This window comes from Harpia harpyja, chromosome 15 (genome assembly GCF_026419915.1).
Source record: "Harpia harpyja isolate bHarHar1 chromosome 15, bHarHar1 primary haplotype, whole genome shotgun sequence".
Classification (NCBI taxonomy): domain Eukaryota; kingdom Metazoa; phylum Chordata; class Aves; order Accipitriformes; family Accipitridae; genus Harpia; species Harpia harpyja.
Window position 1 is genome coordinate 2,625,961 of NC_068954.1, and position 19,497 is coordinate 2,645,457.

At 39.5% G+C, this 19,497-nt stretch overlaps 1 protein-coding gene across 13 annotated transcripts in view; it reads left to right on the top strand.

The window, feature by feature from the left end:
- The window catches only part of HMBOX1 (homeobox containing 1), a 126,150-nt gene that overhangs the window by 84,684 nt on the left and 21,969 nt on the right, over positions 1-19,497 (top strand). For all 13 annotated transcript variants that reach the window (XM_052809288.1, XM_052809292.1, XM_052809294.1 and 10 more), the window contains exons 7-8: positions 16,722-16,804; positions 19,034-19,129. In XM_052809288.1, the coding sequence (XP_052665248.1) occupies positions 16,722-16,804; positions 19,034-19,129 (179 nt within the window). The remainder of the gene's footprint in view (positions 1-16,721; positions 16,805-19,033; positions 19,130-19,497) is intronic.

The window sequence follows — 19,497 nt, forward strand, 5'->3', positions numbered from 1 at the left end:
TATTTAGGTTAAATAAGTCTAGATGATATAAATGCCTATTATCCCCATTTCATAGATGGCAAAATGGAGTCAGTGTTTCACTTGGCTTTGTGATCCAAGGCAACTTTATTCATAAGAAAATGGGGTTAGATTTCTCAAGATACTGAGGGTATAGTTTCATGATATAGCTGAGCCCAATTAACAATTTGTCACCATCTCATCGTTAGGTGTTATCCTGTCTCATCACCCTTCTCAATTCCTCCTCCTCAGTTTCCCTGCTCCTGCCATCCTGCATTATACCAGATATGTTTCTTGTCTGATTGAAATATCAGCCAATTCAGCTCGGCTCAGAAAAAATAAATCCTTTTTATTTCCCCCTGCATTTTATTGAATTGGTTCAGCTTGCCGTGCAATGAGGGTGTGCCAGAACTGGCCCAGGGCAAATGACAGGAATGCCCAACTGAGAGCACAGGGAAGGGGAAGTTTAACAAAAAGATAACAAATTTTCCATGGCGTTTTTTTGATCTGCTTGGTTTTGTTCTGATTTTGTTTGGTTTGAGTTGGATGAGTTCCTGGTTTGGTTAAGAGCATGGTCACACTGACCGTTGTGCTGGCATCATGGGAGAGGTGTCCTTTGATTTTTGCCACGGAGAAGCAGTGTATTAACCCTGGCGTCACTGCCAAAGTCTTCGCCTAATTTGACCAGGTTGTATTCTTGTTCCCCCTTTAAAGTGGACCCAAGTTGGCGAGGAAGGTCATCTCCATGCTGAAACCAGTCACTGTTGCATTTCCATCAGCTGCACGCTTATGCTGTAGAAGATTTAGCATCGTCTACCCTCCTGAAAGAAGCACCTTCTGCAGTGGTCCCAGCGAGCCAGTGGCAGGCTGGGCCAGTGCAGCCCTGTGCATGGTTCTGGCCCTGAGCGATATCAGTCCTGACATGCGTTATTAGAAATTCTTCCGATTGTGAAAGCACTATTACTGCAGCTCTCCTGAGCGCTGGGGCTTCCACGGCTTCCCTGGGGAAAATGAGAGCTCTATTAGCTCCTGAAATTCAGTTAGGAAATTTTCTTAGTTAATTTCATCCCATTACTCTTAGTTATGTCTTCTAGCAGAACCTTAATACCGGCCCCATAGGGGATCTAAGTTTCCTGTACAAGGCTTTGGAGGAGATTTAAGTTTTGGATTCATTGCGTTTCTCCCTTTTCAAGCTGACAACAGAGCAGGAAGTAATGTCTTTCGGCCTCTTCCATTAGGCTTGTACATTGTTAGAAACAGAACATCAGTTTCTCATCGCTATAATGATGTCCACCGGTTGGCTCGGGAATGCTGCTCATCTGCCTCGGGTTTGTTTCGCAGCCTGCTGGGAGGTGAGGAGTGCTGAGAGTTATGCTTTGCTGTCCCTATGACCCTCAGATGTCATTGAACCTTTTGGTGACTCACTGTTCTCAACTGTAAAATATCTACTACCTGCTTGGGAGACTGAGCCAAACCAAAGAAAGGATGAGCAAGGTGCTAAAACCCTATAACTCTTGGGTTACCAAGGAAGATTGGTGTTAGGTATTAGGAAAAACTTTCGAACTTTAGGAATGGTTGAGCACTAAGCAAGTTTTCTGCAGAAATTATGGAACATTTCTCAGGAGCAAATTAACTAAAATATGTCAGGATGGTTCTGATATACTTGATCTTAATGCAGAGGGAAACATCAGGTGACTTCTTTACATTATTTTCCATCTCTTTCTATTCTATCATAAGGAGGTTTTTAGCAACTTGCAGTAGGAGGTTCAACTTAATAATATTCAGTCCTCTGAGACATAGGAAGGGAGTGGTTTTTTAGGATCTTTGTTTGCTGTTCATGCTTGTGAAATGCTTTGACATCTGTGAGTGCAGGCACTTTGCAAAGGCATTCAGTAAAGTTCACTTTACAATTTAGACACAGGCAGGATCTTTTTATTGTCTGAAAGTTCAAGTGGTTTGGCTCAGGGTCATTGCTGTATGTCTTCATAAAATGCAAGAGCAGCCATTTTATGCTTGCTACACAGTATCTTTCTTATTTTGCATTAGATCAAACTATGTTCCCTCTTAGACATGCATAATATGCAAGCTTTCTATTCTAATCAGCTGTAAGCAAATCCCAGTTGTTTGGCAGATTGCATGCAGCAAAATACAATGCAAGGATGTCTGTCCAAAGTGCTTGCCAGACTCTGGTCTCCTGAAGGATCCAGCACCTAATGAGTTATTTTTCTTTTCAGGGAGCTTAGGTGCTTTTTGTATCTTTGTGTTCTCTCTCTCTGTATTTTTTTTAAATAATAAAAAGATGATCTGTGAGAGGGGCAACTCCTTGCAGCAGACTAGATAAAATTTTTGTACCTGCCAAGGTCAAAATGACTGAAATCAACATTTGCAAAAGGAGCCTTGTCAGTCTGACCTGCAACAGCACTGTCTGGTGCAATAAACCCACATGTTAGGAATGGGAGTTCTTTTCTAGTCCAGATACTCTCCTGCATTTCTCCAGGACCAGTTGAGATACGTCAGTATTCTATCTCCCTGCTCATGAAGGTGAGAAGCAGGATCTCATCCTGAGTCTTCTCGTAGCATCAAAGCAATTGTCATATATATGGGATTGGAAATCTCTGTAAGTGCCCAGATGCTTTCAGTGAAGATGTAAAAAGGCATGGCTGTTGCTTACTGTGCAGGCTAATATAATTTTTGCTGGTTCCAGTAGCACCAGTGTATGGAAGGATCTGTAGGACCAAGTTTACCTCTTAACCTCTTGTGTGCTTTTAAGAACATCTTCTGGCATCCTCTGTGGTGACCCAACTCACAGACCCCATACTTGGGAGTGTACCCCTGAACAGAATAGAATAGAATCATTAAGTTTGGAAAAGATGTCTAAGACGCACGTGCAACATCCAGCTGCCCTGCTTGCCCATGCAGTGATTTCATGTGACCATCCCCAGCATGTAAAGCTGTGTTGGGGCATTGCATAAGGAGAGCAGGTATAGAGGCAACCTTGATTCAACCTGAGTTCCTACTAGGAAAACATGAGTGTGACATGGCAGGTCTGAAGAGCACCGTGAACTATAGGCTGCTTAATATCTGCCGAGGTCAGCCTCGTTCGCCAGCAGCCATTTTGTCCTTGAGTGCCTTTTCCAGCTCCATCTTTTGTCCCCGGCACAAGGGCTGACTTTGCGATGTGTGCCGGTACCGCACCAACGCTGTGGAGTTCTGGCATGTGACTGAAGCTTCAAGGCTGGGGCAGTAACCCAGGTTGTGATGATGACGATGATGGTCTTCGTTATTCTTTCTACCTATCCTCTCCAGTCTGTGACTAGTTCACACATGGCTAGCAACCATGTGGCTGTGGATGAAAGCTCTTATCTCCTATCCTATTTTTTTTAATCCTGCAATTGCAGCTGTGGGCATTCTTATTATTCATATAAATAATGTAATTCCTTCTAAATCCTGCTAAGGTCTTCAGGGTACTTCGGGAGAACTAATTATACTTAGTTTCATTTTATATGCTAAAATGTGTTTAAAAAGTTGGAGGTCCCTTTTGCCTGACTATCATGAGAAAGAATGAGAAAGAACACTGCGTTTCCTTTCCCGTGATCATTCGTTGTATATACTACTATCAATGTGCTGTTTATTTATCTCATCTCTGAACTAAATAGTCCTTCTCTTATCTCTTCTTAGATGGCAAGTCTTCCCTTGCCTCTAATAACATTCATTGTCACTCTTCTCTGGACCTTTTCTATTTCTACATTCAATTTCTAGTGACCCAGGGTAGGTGAGTAGGGACAGGAGCAGAACTGATTACCATATTTCCGGGGTGAATATTCCAGCTTCTACAGGCAGCTGAATCTGATTCCTGTTGTTCTCTGACCTCCAGCCTAACATCTGGGTTTTGCTGATCACTTTTGTGTATTGATTGAGAGTATGTTTTCTTAGAGTAATCCACAATGATATGTGTGTCTTTTTCCTGAACAGTTACAACTAATTTAGAACCAGTCATGTATGTGAGGAGTTTGAATTTGTTCATTTCTGTGCGCATTACCCTGCTTTTTGCAAAGTTAGCAAATGAAGTTCAATCGTGGGAGTGTTTAGATGTTTTTTTAAATTCACAGCAATTATCTGCTTTATTTGTATCCAGTATAAATAACTCACTTTCCAGAACATTATTTAATGTGACTGTTAAAGCCAGTCATTTTAGGTCACAACTTCTCTGAGCCAAGGGCTTGTATTCTGTTCATACACAGAGCCTAGTGCAGTGGGCTCTCTACAGTCATGTTGGGACCTCTAGATGCTGCTTGCTGTAAGGACAGTGTAGAAGTGTAAGTCTAGTGCTGTGGTTTATCTCTCTGAGCTTTCTTCTATGCCAGCACTAGATTTTCTGTAATCCTTCATGGTATTCTTCTTCCTATGACTCTTCTGTTTAAAGTACCCAGAATCAAATAGTAACAAAAAGCTCATATTAATTAGCTACATCATTACTTTCTTACCTGTTAACATGATTTCATGAGGCAGGGAAAGTCATGACATACTTGTCACAGAAGCTGTGTGAACTGGACCCTGGCACATAACAGTCTAGATTTTGTGTAGCCGTTTTATAATGACTGTCGCTGTGGGCTGTGTGGAACAACATTTCTTCATCATATTACAACCCATGTAAAGGTGATGTGTCTTTGGATGTGCTCTGGTGCAAGGGTATAACAGTTACACTCTGCTGTCTCTATGTCTGTACTGGAGGAGCTTGAGACAATGCTGGGGAGTGTACTCGCTTTTTGTGAGCAGACTCCTGGGAAGTTTAGCAGATAAGGCAGTGGCAAATGGCTCCCTGGGCAATGACAAGCACAAGTGACCATAAAGCTGTGATCATTCCCCATTTGGCTCTTTTTCAGCCTGCTTAAAGTCCTGAGAAAGAACTAGACAGCCCTGACCTGCCAAGAAGGGTCATTCCAGGTCCAAGTTCAGCTAGAAGGGATAGTCATCGCTCACAGTGAGGTTTACCTGACCTGTGTATAATATTATCCATGGAATAAACCCACTTAAGTGAATTAAAAAATTAACTTCTTGATTGATCTGGAAAGCATTTGGAAGGAATTAGTAATCAGGTTGGCACCTTGTCACCTCTCGCTTTGATGCAGCCAGCTGTCAGCATGGAGTATATGTGAGCACCATCCAGCTCAAAGCGCTGTTGGATTTGCCCATTTCTGGTTTCTAGAAGTATGCAAAGTGTTCCTGCTGACTCTCGCTGCAGCTAGTCTCTGAACAGAGTCCAAACCTACCTCAGTGAAAGGAAATTCTCTGCCATCTAGTAACAGATGTGAGGTCTTTATACAAGTAATAAACAGAGTAATTACGAGGAGAAGTGAGGGAGGAAAACTCCTAAGTAAAACTCTTAAGTATGTTGCATCATGTATTTATGGGCTCTTGGTCAGACTGTGGAGCGCTTTAAACAGACTAAAAAGAATGCTTTATCAGAGAACCATATGGGCTTTAACCACAAAAGTCACTACCACATCCTAGATTCTTTTTTATCCTTTTCTTTTTTTTTTTTTGGTAGTCCAGGATAGCACAATTGACCTTTTTTTGTTTGATTTTCCTTTGGAACATGCATAAGTTTTCATTTGTTTTGAATACTGTGCTGTTTGTGAGGAACTCTTTCAACAGAATAGGAGACATGGACCTGTTCCAAAGAGCTTTTTAAAAATGATTTCCTCATAAAGAAAAAAGAATGAGAAAATAGAGCACATAAGTACAAAATGTATAGAAAAAGTCATCTGATTTGTTGCTTATTATGTACATAGGCTGGCGTTCTTTCAATTTCTAAATGCCCCTTGATTTTCTCTTAATCACAGGAGCATTGGACTGGGACTTCCAGTTTCATGTCCAGCTTCTCTTGTTTCAGTCAACCTTTATTATATCCTTTTCAGAAACTGGTTAATTCTCTATCTTAGAAGCAGGTATGGCCAAGGGTACAAAAGCCCGTTGGGAGATGGCTACCCAGCAGGGTCTTATTGTTTCAGCGGTTAGGTATCTAAATTCCTGAGGTCGTTTGTGACCCATCCTTCTTGGATCAATATTATCATTTAACTGAAATAAATCCTTACCTCCATGTCTTGTCTCCAGTGTTGGTCCCCTTCGTGTTGTATCCCCACAACCTCATCTCTGCCTTGAGGTTTGCTCAGGTAAAACACGCTGTATCTCTTCCAAGATAGGCTTTCCATTCCTCTGTCATGCTATGATTGCACTTTGAGATGTTCAGTTTTAAATTCATCTTTTTTGAATGCAGGAGACCAGGACTGTATATAGTCCAGGTGAGGTCTTGTGCAAGTATTTTAATGCTTTTCTTTCTGGGTTGGAAATAGCTGGCATCCTCCGCTATATGAGGCTTTGCCTTTGTGGTGGTTTTGTTGCGTTGTGTCGTTTGGTCATACTGACTTAACAGAAAACAATTTTTCCAGCTGATGATCTTTTTGTTGTTGTTCCCAAAGTGTATGACCTTGCATACTGCACTGTTAAATTTCTTTTTAGTTCTTGCCCTTAGGATTGTCTATTACTTTTTCTGGTACTCCAATTCACTGTATTGACATGGCTTCTGACTTTGTCATCAGCAGATTTCATTACCATGTTCAGACTTTGTGTCAAGATCATTAAGTGTTTTCATTCTTAAGATACTCCAGAGATGATACTTGAGGAATATCACTGATAGCCATCTTGCAAGCAATTATTTTAAATTTTCAGCCCAGTTCTTAGTTACATGTCTCCTTTCTACCCTATCTCATAATTATAGTAATCTTTGTCTTTTCCAAAATTGTGAATAATTTCCCATTTGTAACTGTATCAAATGCTTTACTGAGGTCCAAAAATTATAAGAATAATTTATTTTTCTAGACATAGGACATACAGTCAACAACTCCTCCGTTGCTTTTAGAGCATTGCTACCAGTACTGTTTAAGTCATGCCTCCTAAAGAGACTGTCCCCAGGGAACTTGGCTATTCTGAGCTAGAGCGGCAATGACATTTAAGAGGAAGCACATGGCAAAAAACATGGTTCATGATAGGGAGCACAAATCTAGGAGTAAGGAGCTGTGGATTGATTTCACAGCTCTGCGGCTGGTTTCTTGTGTCCGTATCTTTTAACTTTGCTGTTCTTCTACCTGTAAATTCTTCTAACAATATTAAAGAATAAGATTAAAGAACACAATTTCACAATAGTTTTAAGGGGTTTATGAACTGGTTATAGAAAGTGCACTTGAAATATGAAGCATGATGGGTGTTTCTTAATGAAGTAATACTTTTGAGTCCTTGGAGCTTACTATTGCCAAGGTAACTACTCACAATCCTATAGGCAAAAAAAATTATAAGAAGTTGGATAATAAACTTAGTTATTTCCTTTCCCCATGGATGGTGAACGGTCATTGAATAATCTGTAGCAAATAAATAAAAAGATGTTGCTGCTGCCAGATTTGAGAAGTAGTACTATTCAAGGAGCCACAAAACTACCTCATTGCTTAAAACTTTCCTTAAACCTTCTTCTTTGCTATGATGTCTACAAAGAACCTCATGTACCTGGTCTTGGTACCATAGTAGCTTAACCAAATAGCATGCTGGCCTATGTTAATTCATTATTTCGTGTTCTCTTTTGCTTATATCTATCCAGATGGATATAAGGATTGTATTTAGCTTGCAAGGCAGAGAATAGATTGATATTTAAAAAATAAATACCTTTTTCTGCTTTGTGTCTGTATAGCACTTAATACAATAATAGTTCTGGTCCAGATCTTGGAGGTACTAGGCATTAGGAAAAATATATGTAATGAGCCCAAAATCAGAAGCTTTGATCCTGGATAGGCGCTGAATATCCTGCAAGAATTGGCCTTTTCTTGTCTTTTGAGTCCTATAGGATCCTTTCATTAGTCTAATCAATTTTTATTTTCTGAAAATGCAGCAGCAATGGTGGCTGTCTGTGTGCTTCTAAGCTGGGCTGACTCTGGTCCAATACTGGAAATAGAAAAATAAAAACTTGCAGATCTTTGAGGGGAAATGCTAGTGATTATGTTGGAAGTTGTCAGCTCATACTAAGCTTTATCACAAATCTCATGATTGGTATTTTTCCTCTCCTGGAGGCTTAGGACAAAGTGAGACTTTAGGCTTCATAGCCAGAAGGACTATAAAATTTTGAAAAACATGACCTTATTGAGGCTAAACTAATAACAACTTGAGGGACCTTGCTGCTTACACTTGATATTCTGTACATACATTTTTTGTGATGATCCAGTACTGAACTTCCCATTAAAGCACAATTTTGAGGCAAGGCTAGGCTATTCTTCTAGAAATACCTTACTTTAGATGAGCCAGAAACTGCTTTCTGACTCTGATGAGTTTAATATTTTCTTCAAGAGAGCAGAGAATGATGTTTTGGGTTGAGTAATGTAAAATCCAAGTCATACATTTTGCTATTTATTTGTGTTGCCATGTAAAGCCTTGGAATTCTCTGTCTCTAATAACCACAGTGTTGATTACGGTACATCTCATTGGAAATGTGGGTCACCAAGCAGCAAAACAGCCCTTACAAGTGGGTGGGCTCTTAATGAAGTGCTGGGGCTGATTTCTGCACGGTCTCATCACTTCTTGGAGATGTTTCATCCATGGACTGATACGACCCTGCCTTAGCTTTGCCTACCTTGTGAGAACTAGATAATCAATATATACACAAACACACACACACACACGTATATATGCCTATATATATACACACATATATATAATAATAAATAACTCTTCCCCTGTACAAAGTTAAAAAATGTAGATGAGATGTTTGTTTCACAGTTATCTTCATAAAGGTCTTGTTTATCAATCAGTTAAGTCCAGAGGATTTAATGCGCATAAATATCCCTGTAGTGTGTAGGTCTCAATTTAAATATTGCAAGTAAATAAAGGAGAACGAGAGATACTATTATTCATGTGTAGATGCCTTGTTAGGAAGAGCTTTGAAGGTGCTGTGTGCTCACACCAACTGGTTGTTGAAATATTACAGAACAATTCTCACTTTATCATGTCTTAATGTGTTAGTTACTTGCTGGCTTCAAAAAATTTCCATCTTTTTTTTTTTTTTCCCCCTTTTATTTTGTGAACAACTTAGTTAACTATGTTGGGTTTGGGAGTCCGCGATACCATTAAATTTAAGGGTCATCATAAAATTTTAGCCATTGTCTGCTGTCAGTGTCTTCAAGGTGCCTGAAGCAGGAAGTACCTGTGTGTTTCAAAATGCTAAAAACTCCAAATCTTTCTACTCAGAAGAGAGCTGTTGTGTAATTTCAGAAATACTCTTATCACCAAATCCAATTACAAGGAAGAGTAAATCGCCACCTCCGATGTCTTAACTATTCTTTTTTTAATTGTTAATTATCTCGACAGTAGGGTGCTATAGATTAGGAGGCATATATTATCTTTTGCAAGTATGAGGCTTTCAGAGCTATTATCAATTAATTCTGTTTTTAAACAAATTTTAGGATAATATTAATAGCTTGATAGGATTGTGTTGGTGCTTGAGACCACTGTCAAAATACTGAGAAAATGATTTTTAAAAAATTAGAAACTTCATGATGTTCTAGTAGCTTTTGAAGGTCATACAGTTTTATGCACTCCAGTGCAAGGTATATTTTTGGTGTTTTAATCTACATTGCAGAGTAGGTTCCTGCTAAGAAACATCAGTAAAATGACTGTCTCAGAGTTTAGGTACTGATTTGTAAAACTGGAATAGAGAGTCAGCTCTATTGTACCAGTTTTTTTAATGTGTACCGAAATGACTATGCAATTTACGTACACAAACACATACTGAGGTGCGAAATAATTATGATTTATATATGTCTGGTGCTCTAAGTGATCTAGTCCTATTGAGATCTCTCCTCCAAATTTGTACTGTCCATGAAAAGAAGTACAAGAATGAAACATCTCTTACAGTCAGAGACTTAAAAACTGTTCTCTCCCTGGACAGAGTATGGCAATACCCTGGGGTTGAAAGCTGAAGCTGGGAATGAGATGCAGATTTTTAAAGAATGAGGCTTTTTACAGTTTGGTTCCAAAGCTTATTGAAAGTTATGGTAGATTCTGCATTGGATAAAACACCAAATTTTTATGTTGGGTCTGGATATCTCTGTAGGTCGAACAGAAGATCCGGGCTTAATGCCAGAATTGCTGCGAAACCTCTGGTCAGTGCTGTAGAAGAGGTCAAGCTAGAGTCCTACAGTGGTTTCTTTAGTCCTTTAAATCCATACGCCTATGAAAGCCGTTCGCTAAATGATAGTGCTATAGGGAAAACAGTAGAGAGCTATAGCAGTTGTGTTCATCAGTGGTTTTTCTGGGTTTGGGATTTTTTTTTAAATTTGTCTTTTGCCTGGATGGAAGGTCTAGTTGAGCTGATGCTGCAGGAATGCCTAGATTCAAGTTTATCTGCTTGCATCCAGAGAGCTGCTGTTCTCATCCTTGGCTGATCTCAAGTGCAAAAGTGCCTCACCAGATGTTTCCTGTAGCAACTAAACTGCTGGTTACATTTTGCAGTCCTAGGGAAAAGAAAAGATGGTGTCTTCAGTGTAATTCTCAGCTCCATCAGAGTTTATCTGTGGAAAGGATATCTTTGAGCTTTAATTTTGCTGTCTAAAATAGAAATGACTTTACTATATATTGTGGGGTGAACTGTTTAGTTGACATGCATACTGTTATTATAGAATCTGTAGAAATATCAGTAGATAAAATAGATGGTGTCATCTGTTGACCTCGCTGAAAATGGCATTAGTGATATTCTTCGCCAGAATTTACTGGGAAATAAACTAGTCATTACACTTTCTGATGAGATTACGCTTTGAATGTCACTTCTCTGACAGTCTGTCTCATGCCATGCAGAGATAAGATCTCAGGCACAGATGACAGACTAACTTCAGAAATATTTCCATTGATTTGACAGCCTGAATAATAGTTCTGTTAAAAGCCACAAAGACTGAAACAATGACCTCTTGCTGCTGGGTGATACTATGTTGATAAATACACTAATGAGAGATAAAGTAGGTAACTATATTCGAGTGTTTTATGTAACTTGTCAGTGGAAAGCAGAGGTACAGTTTGGAGGGAAACCAGATAGGGAGCTGAAATTACAGGCAGTCTTATCGAAGACAGAAGAGCAGATTGCGCTCTCGTGTATTTTGAGACACCAGAGGGTTTGGCAGGGAGCTTAGTCCGTGGTAGCAGCAAGATCTTCTGTTCATCAACAAGGGTCAGATGGAAGCTGTGGAAAAATGGGCAGTTCTTTTTTTCCATATGTCCCTGGGCCAGTCGCCGAGCCCATCACTCAGGCTTTGCTTTTAGCATCAGTTGAAGAGGATGTGTGTGAGCTGCCATTGAAGGAACTGGTCCCAGCTGCGTGTTTCAGCCATCTCCTACCCGCCTCCCTTGGCTGCACAACCACTGCTCTTGGCATGTGTGGAAAGCTGGACCAGAGAAGCAGTTGAGCAGAAAACCTTCCCGCAAAAAGGGAATGAAGGAGAGGATAGCACCATTCCTTTCAGTCTGTGCTTAAATTGTGTAAGCTGGACTGCAGCCTGAGTCTCAGGAAAGATGGTCTTCGGTGGAGGAGTTAGAGCCCCAGCAAGAGTGCTGGGATATTTTGCTCCTGGGTGCTTTCCGCATCGATGGGAGCGGGAACCCAGAGACACCAACACAAAGTTAAGCGAGGGAGTGAATTTGCAGCATGCCCACTGTTCTTCAATAAATATCCATCTGCGTATTCTTACCTCCCGTTAATTGCAAGGTAAATTATCCTCCTTTCAGTGAGATTGCCCTGATGTACACATACCTGAATTACCTCACCTTGAGTGTGTGTAATTCTGCTGTAACAGCTGACCTGTAGTGAATTGTTACCCTGAAACACATTTGAGCCTCTCTGCTTTGAATCACTTCCACACTTTGAAGCTTTAACCGTTATGTCATGCTGTAAACTAAGCCTTTCCCCAACCCAGGGTCTTTTGAGCAATTCTGGGGTTTTATCTGTTTGCGTCTGACATGCAGCCCTATGAAAAAGCACCGAACCTGCCTGTCCTTCTGCTGCTCCATAGCTTGGGTCGTTTCAAACACTTCCCTGGCAGCTGCAAAGCTGATACGAAGCAGCAAAACTTCCACTGTGGATTATCAGGAACACTACTGAGGCACTGCTTAATGCATCTGATATCTCAGCCTGGATAACAGAAGCCATACAGCCGAGCAAAAAAAGATTGGCAGCTATTGCAGGAATTCAGATAGGGGCACCTTGGTAAAGAGTGGGGGGAATGCGTTTACTTCCATTACAGAGCCCGGGGCTGAGATGGATTCTCTCTCCGTCATTGTCCTAAGCACATTATCCCTGAAAGAAAGAGGGTTTCTCTGAATCTGCAATTTTTCTAGGCTTCAGTGTTATTGAAATGAAACCGCTTCAAGGATATCTACATTCTTTACCATCATATGGATTCTCATCTCATGTAAATTATTTGGCCACTTTTCATTTTAATCCTCCACTGTCATTTTCTACAAAAGAGATCATTTGGTTTCTTCATTGAAGGTATTCAGCTGACAGCTGCCCTTTGTCTAGAAAGCGGTGTGCCTTTGCAGGATTTACTTGTGCCTGTTCTTTTTCTTTTCTTTTTTTTTTTTTTTTTTCCTTTTAAGTTCATATTGCTTCATATTTTTCATCTGTAGTTTTCAGGAACTTTTCAGATTGTGAACAGGCTGTGGTTTGTAGCTGTGAAGAGAAATTCAGACATCCCACATTCTTTCCCTGGCCCTTAGCAAGGGTATACCTGGCTGATGATAAACAGAACTGGAGGCAGATTAATTAATTTCCTGCTTGCAAGAAGAACTGTAGTAACAAAATTCACAGTGTTTTCACAACTTCTACGTGAGCAAACCAAAACAGTCAATGATGAAGTCTTGAATTTTTTTCCCATGGCTTCCCTGTCTTGCAAACTCAGTTATTCTTGCCTACTTTCTAGAAATGTTGGGAGGCTTTAAATGTTGTGCTTTGTGTCATAGTGTATCACTCACAAGTCCCATTAAGGCCTTGAAATAAGCGATGGGAACAAAATATGATATGTTGCTAGAGAGTATATACTGATAATTTGGAGGCTGAGGATAAAAATCAGCTCTTACGGTTGAGATTGTATGGTTTTGGTTACCTGTAGCTATGAGATCTTTTCCTTTAAGACTGAAAACTTCCAAGTATAATCTCTTCTCTGATAAAACCAGCTTGCATTCTGTCAAAGGTTAAAAGCACAATATGGTGATAGAGAAGAATTATCAGAAGTTGGTGGGAAGATACAGTTTTGGGGAGCATGAGTTGAGGGTTGGGCAAGTTTATAGGCAGTTTGAATGTGTGGGAAAAGGAGGAGGCAGGTCATTAAGGTGGATAAGGAATAAGCCAGCAGGTGGAAGGAGGGGCAGGTTCTAAAATTACTGTGTCAACCACAGAAACGAAGTTTAACTACTCTGGTAGTGCCCTTCCAGCTCCCCTCTGGCACCCGCTTAGCTTTGTGATCTCCATGAAAATGTCTTTCTTGCCAGGAGAGCTGCCTGAAAACTTCTCAGATTTTTGGTGTTTTTTCATAAAACCAGGATGAAAAAGAAATCAGATTTTCAAGTGGGAATCACTTTTCTTGTAGAAACTTTTAGACATTTACATTAAAAGATAATAAATTTGTGTTAGAATTTAAAGAAAATGTTTCAGAATGATAAAAAATAGTTTTGATCCAATCAAATAAAAATGTTTATAGCTTATTCAGTTGTAAAATATGTTAAGAATTACTGTTTCGGCAGCAAGATTTTTCTAAATCACAAAGAAAACTACCTTGTTTGCCGGAAGACAGGTCTCATTCATTGTCCAGTTCTGAAAGTTAGCTCCATCACAGGGAGTTTTCCTGTTATCCCAGAAAATTATAAACTTGAGCCTAGGTTTTGTTATTATTAGAAAATGTGAGCTTTTTTGTTGGAGACAGCAAAAGCGTATGGCGGTCAGTGGCTTGCTAAAGGGATGGTGTTTAGTTACATGCCAAGAGAAGGATCACTAGTGGCTCTCGTGTTGTCTCTTCTTCATTAATCAATGTCTCAGTTTCTTCCATCAACATAAGAATGGAGAGTTCAAGTATACGCTGTTTCTTAATTTTACATCTTTTGTCATTTCTTCCATAAAGTTAGGCGTTGTCTAGCAGTTTTGTGACCACAGATGATCCAGATCCATAACACCACATGATATCAGGGTTTCATCTTCTGGTTTTAGTACACCACCATGCAGATCCATCAGGTTTTCTAGTTTTATGGGGTTTCTTTCATGGTGTTTGTTCTTGACTTTTGACAAGTATCTATAAACAAAATAATGTTCAACAAAGGGAGTCCATAAAATAGCGATTATGGCTCCCAAAATTTGCTGAGTTTATTTTTGTACACATAGTGATGACCTGGATTCCTAATTAGGACTCCAGGTCATACAATATATTCATGTAAATAATAGTACAGCAGTTTTCAGCTGTGATGTCTTGATGTTCCTTTATCTCATGGCACTTAAAAGAGGAAATGGTTCTGGGCAGAGAGTGGGGTGCTCTATTTTGTAGGTGGGAGGGCTGAGACACTGTCATGAGGCAGTTGGACTGGGATCCTGAACTTGTGCTTCCATCACTGTCTACTAGAAAAAGCATTTTCTGGTCTGTTTTGCAAGCTCTCCATGCTCCAAAAAACCTTTGTACGGAACACGACCCCTTTGAACAGAAATTTGCAAGTTAAGATAGGCACAAATATCACTTCAAAGGCTGTAATAATAGAAAGGATGATATATCTGGAAAAGGAAAGAATATACTTTAAAAAATACCACGCCCAGAGACTGGGTGTATTGCTGGGAGGGGGAGGAAAAAAAGAGCAAATCTCTTGCTGATAATTCAGGGAGCGTTCCTGCTGGTGGCAGTGCCAGAGTTGACAGAGCTACATACTCAAAGCTTCCCAGAAAATAAGTGTAACCAGGTGTCCTCCTCTTCAGATCTAATGGCAAAGTCTCAGCTTTTTTTTCAGAGTAGGATCAAGCATAGTGGGAATTGCAGTTATGGTCAGTCTCTTCAGATTTACTTTGTAATAGCAACTCAGAGGTCCAGGGAAGAAGTAGCGGATGTTTATGTATAAACGTGATTGCCTCCAAAGCCCAAATCAGTAGTATAGACGTAGTCTGCCCTTCATTTAGTGAACATGGAGCTATTTCTGTGGTTTCATTTGCTCTCTAAGCTAGCAAATCAAGTGGCAGTACATTAACAGTGCAACTACCTGTGTTAATGTGTGATTTCTCTTAGTCAATGAGTAGCATCTTTGAAATAGGACTCCGTTTGTGGGCATAGCTGCAACTGTAAATAAAACTGTGGACAATGGCGTGAAGAAATAGTACCTAAAATTCAAACTGAATGTTCAAAACTTGTATTTACAGTGAATTGAAATAAACTGGAAGTGAAATAGTGAGATCTACATTAGTATTACTTACTCAAAAGAAGGTTGGACAGAAACAGTTGCTGTATGGAACAGAATCCAGGTTTCCATAGAAAGTAACTGTGCTGGGGCCAATCCACCGAAGGAGAAATATGGCCGTGGAAAATAATAATTGCCTAAATATGCTTAAGTCTCCTACTACCAAGTGATCTACAATTAAAGGAAATATCTTATTTTCAAATACAGAGCAGCTGTCCAACAGCTGAACCTGCTGCTGATCAAAGTTGATCAAAGAATTCTTAGGATTATATATTATGGACAATCTACAGAAAAAAATGTAGTAGTCCCTGCTTATGGCATGCTTATCAGAGTCCACTGAAGTAAACAGGACTTTTTGTTGTTTTTAATGCAAATCTGATAAGCTCTGTAGAATGTAAATCAGTTCATTAAAATTTGTAAAGCACTTAAATGAAATAAAAGAAAGAACAGTTTAACTTTTATAGGATGTTTACTGCATATAAAGTACAATAAAATCACAATTATTCAGAAAAAAGTGCTGTTAAAATATGCTATACTCAATATGTTATTCTGGGGAAGCTTTCAAATCTTTAAATTGTGATTTTTTAAAAAAAAAACCTAGTCTGACTCTAGAAATCTTACTATATTACTGTGTAATTTTGTCTGTACAATCTTCATACCATATCTGTCTAAAGTACACAATATTTGTGTGTGTTTGTGCATAATATATATGTATATAAATATGCGTGTGTGTGTATTAACCCAGGGATCAAAATAAATATTGAGCAGCTCCTTCATTTGTAGGACGCTGCCTAAACTGGGGGTATGTCAGGAAAAAAAAATAGGTAAATGATAATAAAGGCAGAGGCATGGCCTGTGATGTCTTCTGACACGATGCTTCACTTGACGGTCTTAGCCTGATATTCGTATCATTGCCTACTTTGTATCTCCTAGAACAGTATTCCAAATGCTGAGATAATATTCATTTATCTGAGGTATCTGGGAAGTTTTATCCACTCTATGTGGATACGAGTGCATGCTGATACTACCTTATGCATATGGAGGTTTACATAAAATTTACTGTGTCTGTGTTACCTCTGTAAGAGCGATGCAGAGACTACCAGGAGTGATGCATAAACTAGCAGTTGACACCTTTTAGTGAAGCTGCTTTGGAGCCTTCATGCTCTCATTTCTGAAAAAAACTTTTTTTTTTTTTTTTGTCCCCCCTTCCCTTGCAGTTACTTCAATGAGAATCAATATCCAGACGAGGCAAAGAGAGAAGAAATTGCCAACGCCTGTAATGCAGTTATACAAAAGCCAGGTGAGGAGCTGATCATGGTGTCCCTTCCAAAGGCAACTGCAATTAGATTTCAACATCTCCTGCTAAATTCAGTAAATCTCATTTTATGGCTATTACTAACAAATGTAGCGCTCAACTAGTAGTAGATTTCTTCTTGAGCATTCTATAACTTGTGTTGTTCAGAGCTGCCATACTTGGATGAACATGACAGTCAATGCAATTTTCAAACCTAAATGCCGATGCCTGCAACTTAAATTCCCACCATTTGAGATATGAAGTACAAGTTGTGCATTTGAACATTTCATTTATACAGCTTTGTAAATGGCATTGCTAAGAAAATAAACAAGTCTGAAAGGTTTTCATTCTTTATGTTCAGTTATTTCAAAGTACTTATACAAGCACTCAGTAGTGATCTCAGAATTTTATTACACTCTACAAAAGTGGGTTTTACTGGTTCCTTTTTACAGATGGGAACTCTTAGGTTCACAGACTGAGGCTTGCTGGAGATCATACAGCAGGTCCTCAGAGGAGTAAGGAGCATAGCTTTTCTGTTTCTCAGTTTTCCTTACAACTTCTAGACAGGGATCTCATATTAAAATCTGTTTATTAATGGAGGACTTTGCATTTGGGTCAACAAGTTGTATTTTCCCTGCTCCCGGAGAAGTCATACTTGGGAGAAGAGTGTGAATATTCGGTGTAGTAGTAGTGAGCCCGGATTAGTGGACACACCTGCCTTTGCTTAGTTTTGCTAACCAAACATTTACATAGTTTTCAGAACTCATATTTTGGGTATATTTAGATTTTATACAACTAGAATAAAAATGAATGCAAAAGAAAGCTAAGGCATGACTCCTGAACATTGGAACTATCACAGGATAGCACAGAATCATAGAGCAATTTAGGTGGAAGTGACTTCTGGAGATATCTGGTCAAGCAGAACCAGCTTAGATTAGGCTGCTCAGGGCTTTACCTCATTCAGTTTTTAGTATCTCCAAAACTGGAGGTTTTCCCATCTCTGGGTCCCTGTTCCACAATATTGAGCACTCTCATGGAAAAATACTTTTCCTAACGCCTAGTCAAAATTTCCCTTGTCGCAACGTTTATGTGTTGCCTCTTGTCTTTTCGTTGTGGAATCAGAATGATCTGGTGGGTAGAGCACCAAAGAGGTTATGATTTTATTCCTGACTGTGCTGCTGGTTGATTTAGCAACTTTGAACAAACTGCTTAAATGCTGTGTCTCAGGATCGGTAAAATACTGTGAGTAGTACTGATGCAAAGCATTAGGAAACAGCATAGCTATCTATTTCCAGATTTTTCTTTCTTTCACTTGTCTTATCTCTCCTTACTTAAAGTTTGCAGATTGCTGCAATTACATGAATGTTTTGTATGCTGAATAAATAAACTTTGAGAAACAGTCTGAAGGAGGGGAGTCTGATCCCCATGTAACCTGCAGAGGACTGAGAATGCAGCTACATTGAATAGGGTCAGGGCCAGCTGAAGAGGTTTCCATGCTGTCCCTGCAATGCTGAATCCCTCCAGTCTTTCCTCTTTTATACTGGTGATCAGGAGAAGGGATTGTCTCCTGTAGCTGGCTGGTGGTTGTTGGGATTTTATTTGCTGGTTTAAGTGTAAAACTCCAGTGATCCGGTTTCCAATATCCTCCACTTCTCCCAAAAGATCACGAGTGTCCTGGCGCAACGGGGAGGGTGTGATTAGTACCGTGGGAGCACAATAGTGGGTGATGGTGGAGAGGAAGGAAAGCAGATTGGGGGGGGAAACACAGAATTTCTTCATTCATTTTGCTGCTGAAGAAAACACGTCATGGAACTATATCCTTGCGGCACATAGTAAGAGAACTAGCCCAAGGGTATGTGATTTGTGGCAGGGCGGTGAAATGAATTTTAGTTTTTTGAATCTCAGTTTTGTGCTTGAACTAGAAAAGCAGCCCTCTATTCTCCCACAGCTCTGGATTTTGTTGATTGAAGCTGCAAAGAAATTCCTGTATTTCAAATTTTTAAAAAAAGAAGAAAGGCTACTTTGTTTTTTAGAAAGATATTTGGCATTTATTACCATACCATCTGGGCACAGTACTTTGATTCACATAAAATTCACTTTATTCTCAGTTATAATAACTTTTCAGTGCTCTCTGTGTTTCAGGGGTTTATCACATGTGTAAGGGTCTTTTGCCTACCTCTGGAACCCAGTAACAGTGCTGGTTTGTTGTTTTTTTTCTCCCTGTTACTTTCATAGGAAAAAAGTTATCAGATTTGGAGCGAGTTACCTCCCTTAAAGTGTACAATTGGTTTGCCAACAGAAGAAAGGAAATCAAGAGAAGAGCCAATATCGGTAATGTATCAGAGAGCCTGCTTTCAAGGTTTAGTACATACACTTGCTCAGGAGAGGTGGAAATGACGTAAGACTGTATTAATGAAAATACTAGAGGTTCTGACGTTCTTAATAGAAATGTGGAGCAATTTTTAAAATTAGTCTCTTGCTGTTCCAGATTTTTTCTAGAATATAGGTAGGAATTTAATTTATGGAATTCCATCATCAGTGCAGGAAAATGATGCAGTTAAGAAGTTTTACTGGAAGATCAGTTTTAAAAGCCAAAGTGAGAATATTGTTGGTAGAAGGAGAATCATGCTTCCCTATGCTCAGGCTCCTTTGGGTATCCAAAATAAAATCTAAAATAAAACTTTAAAATATCTGCATTG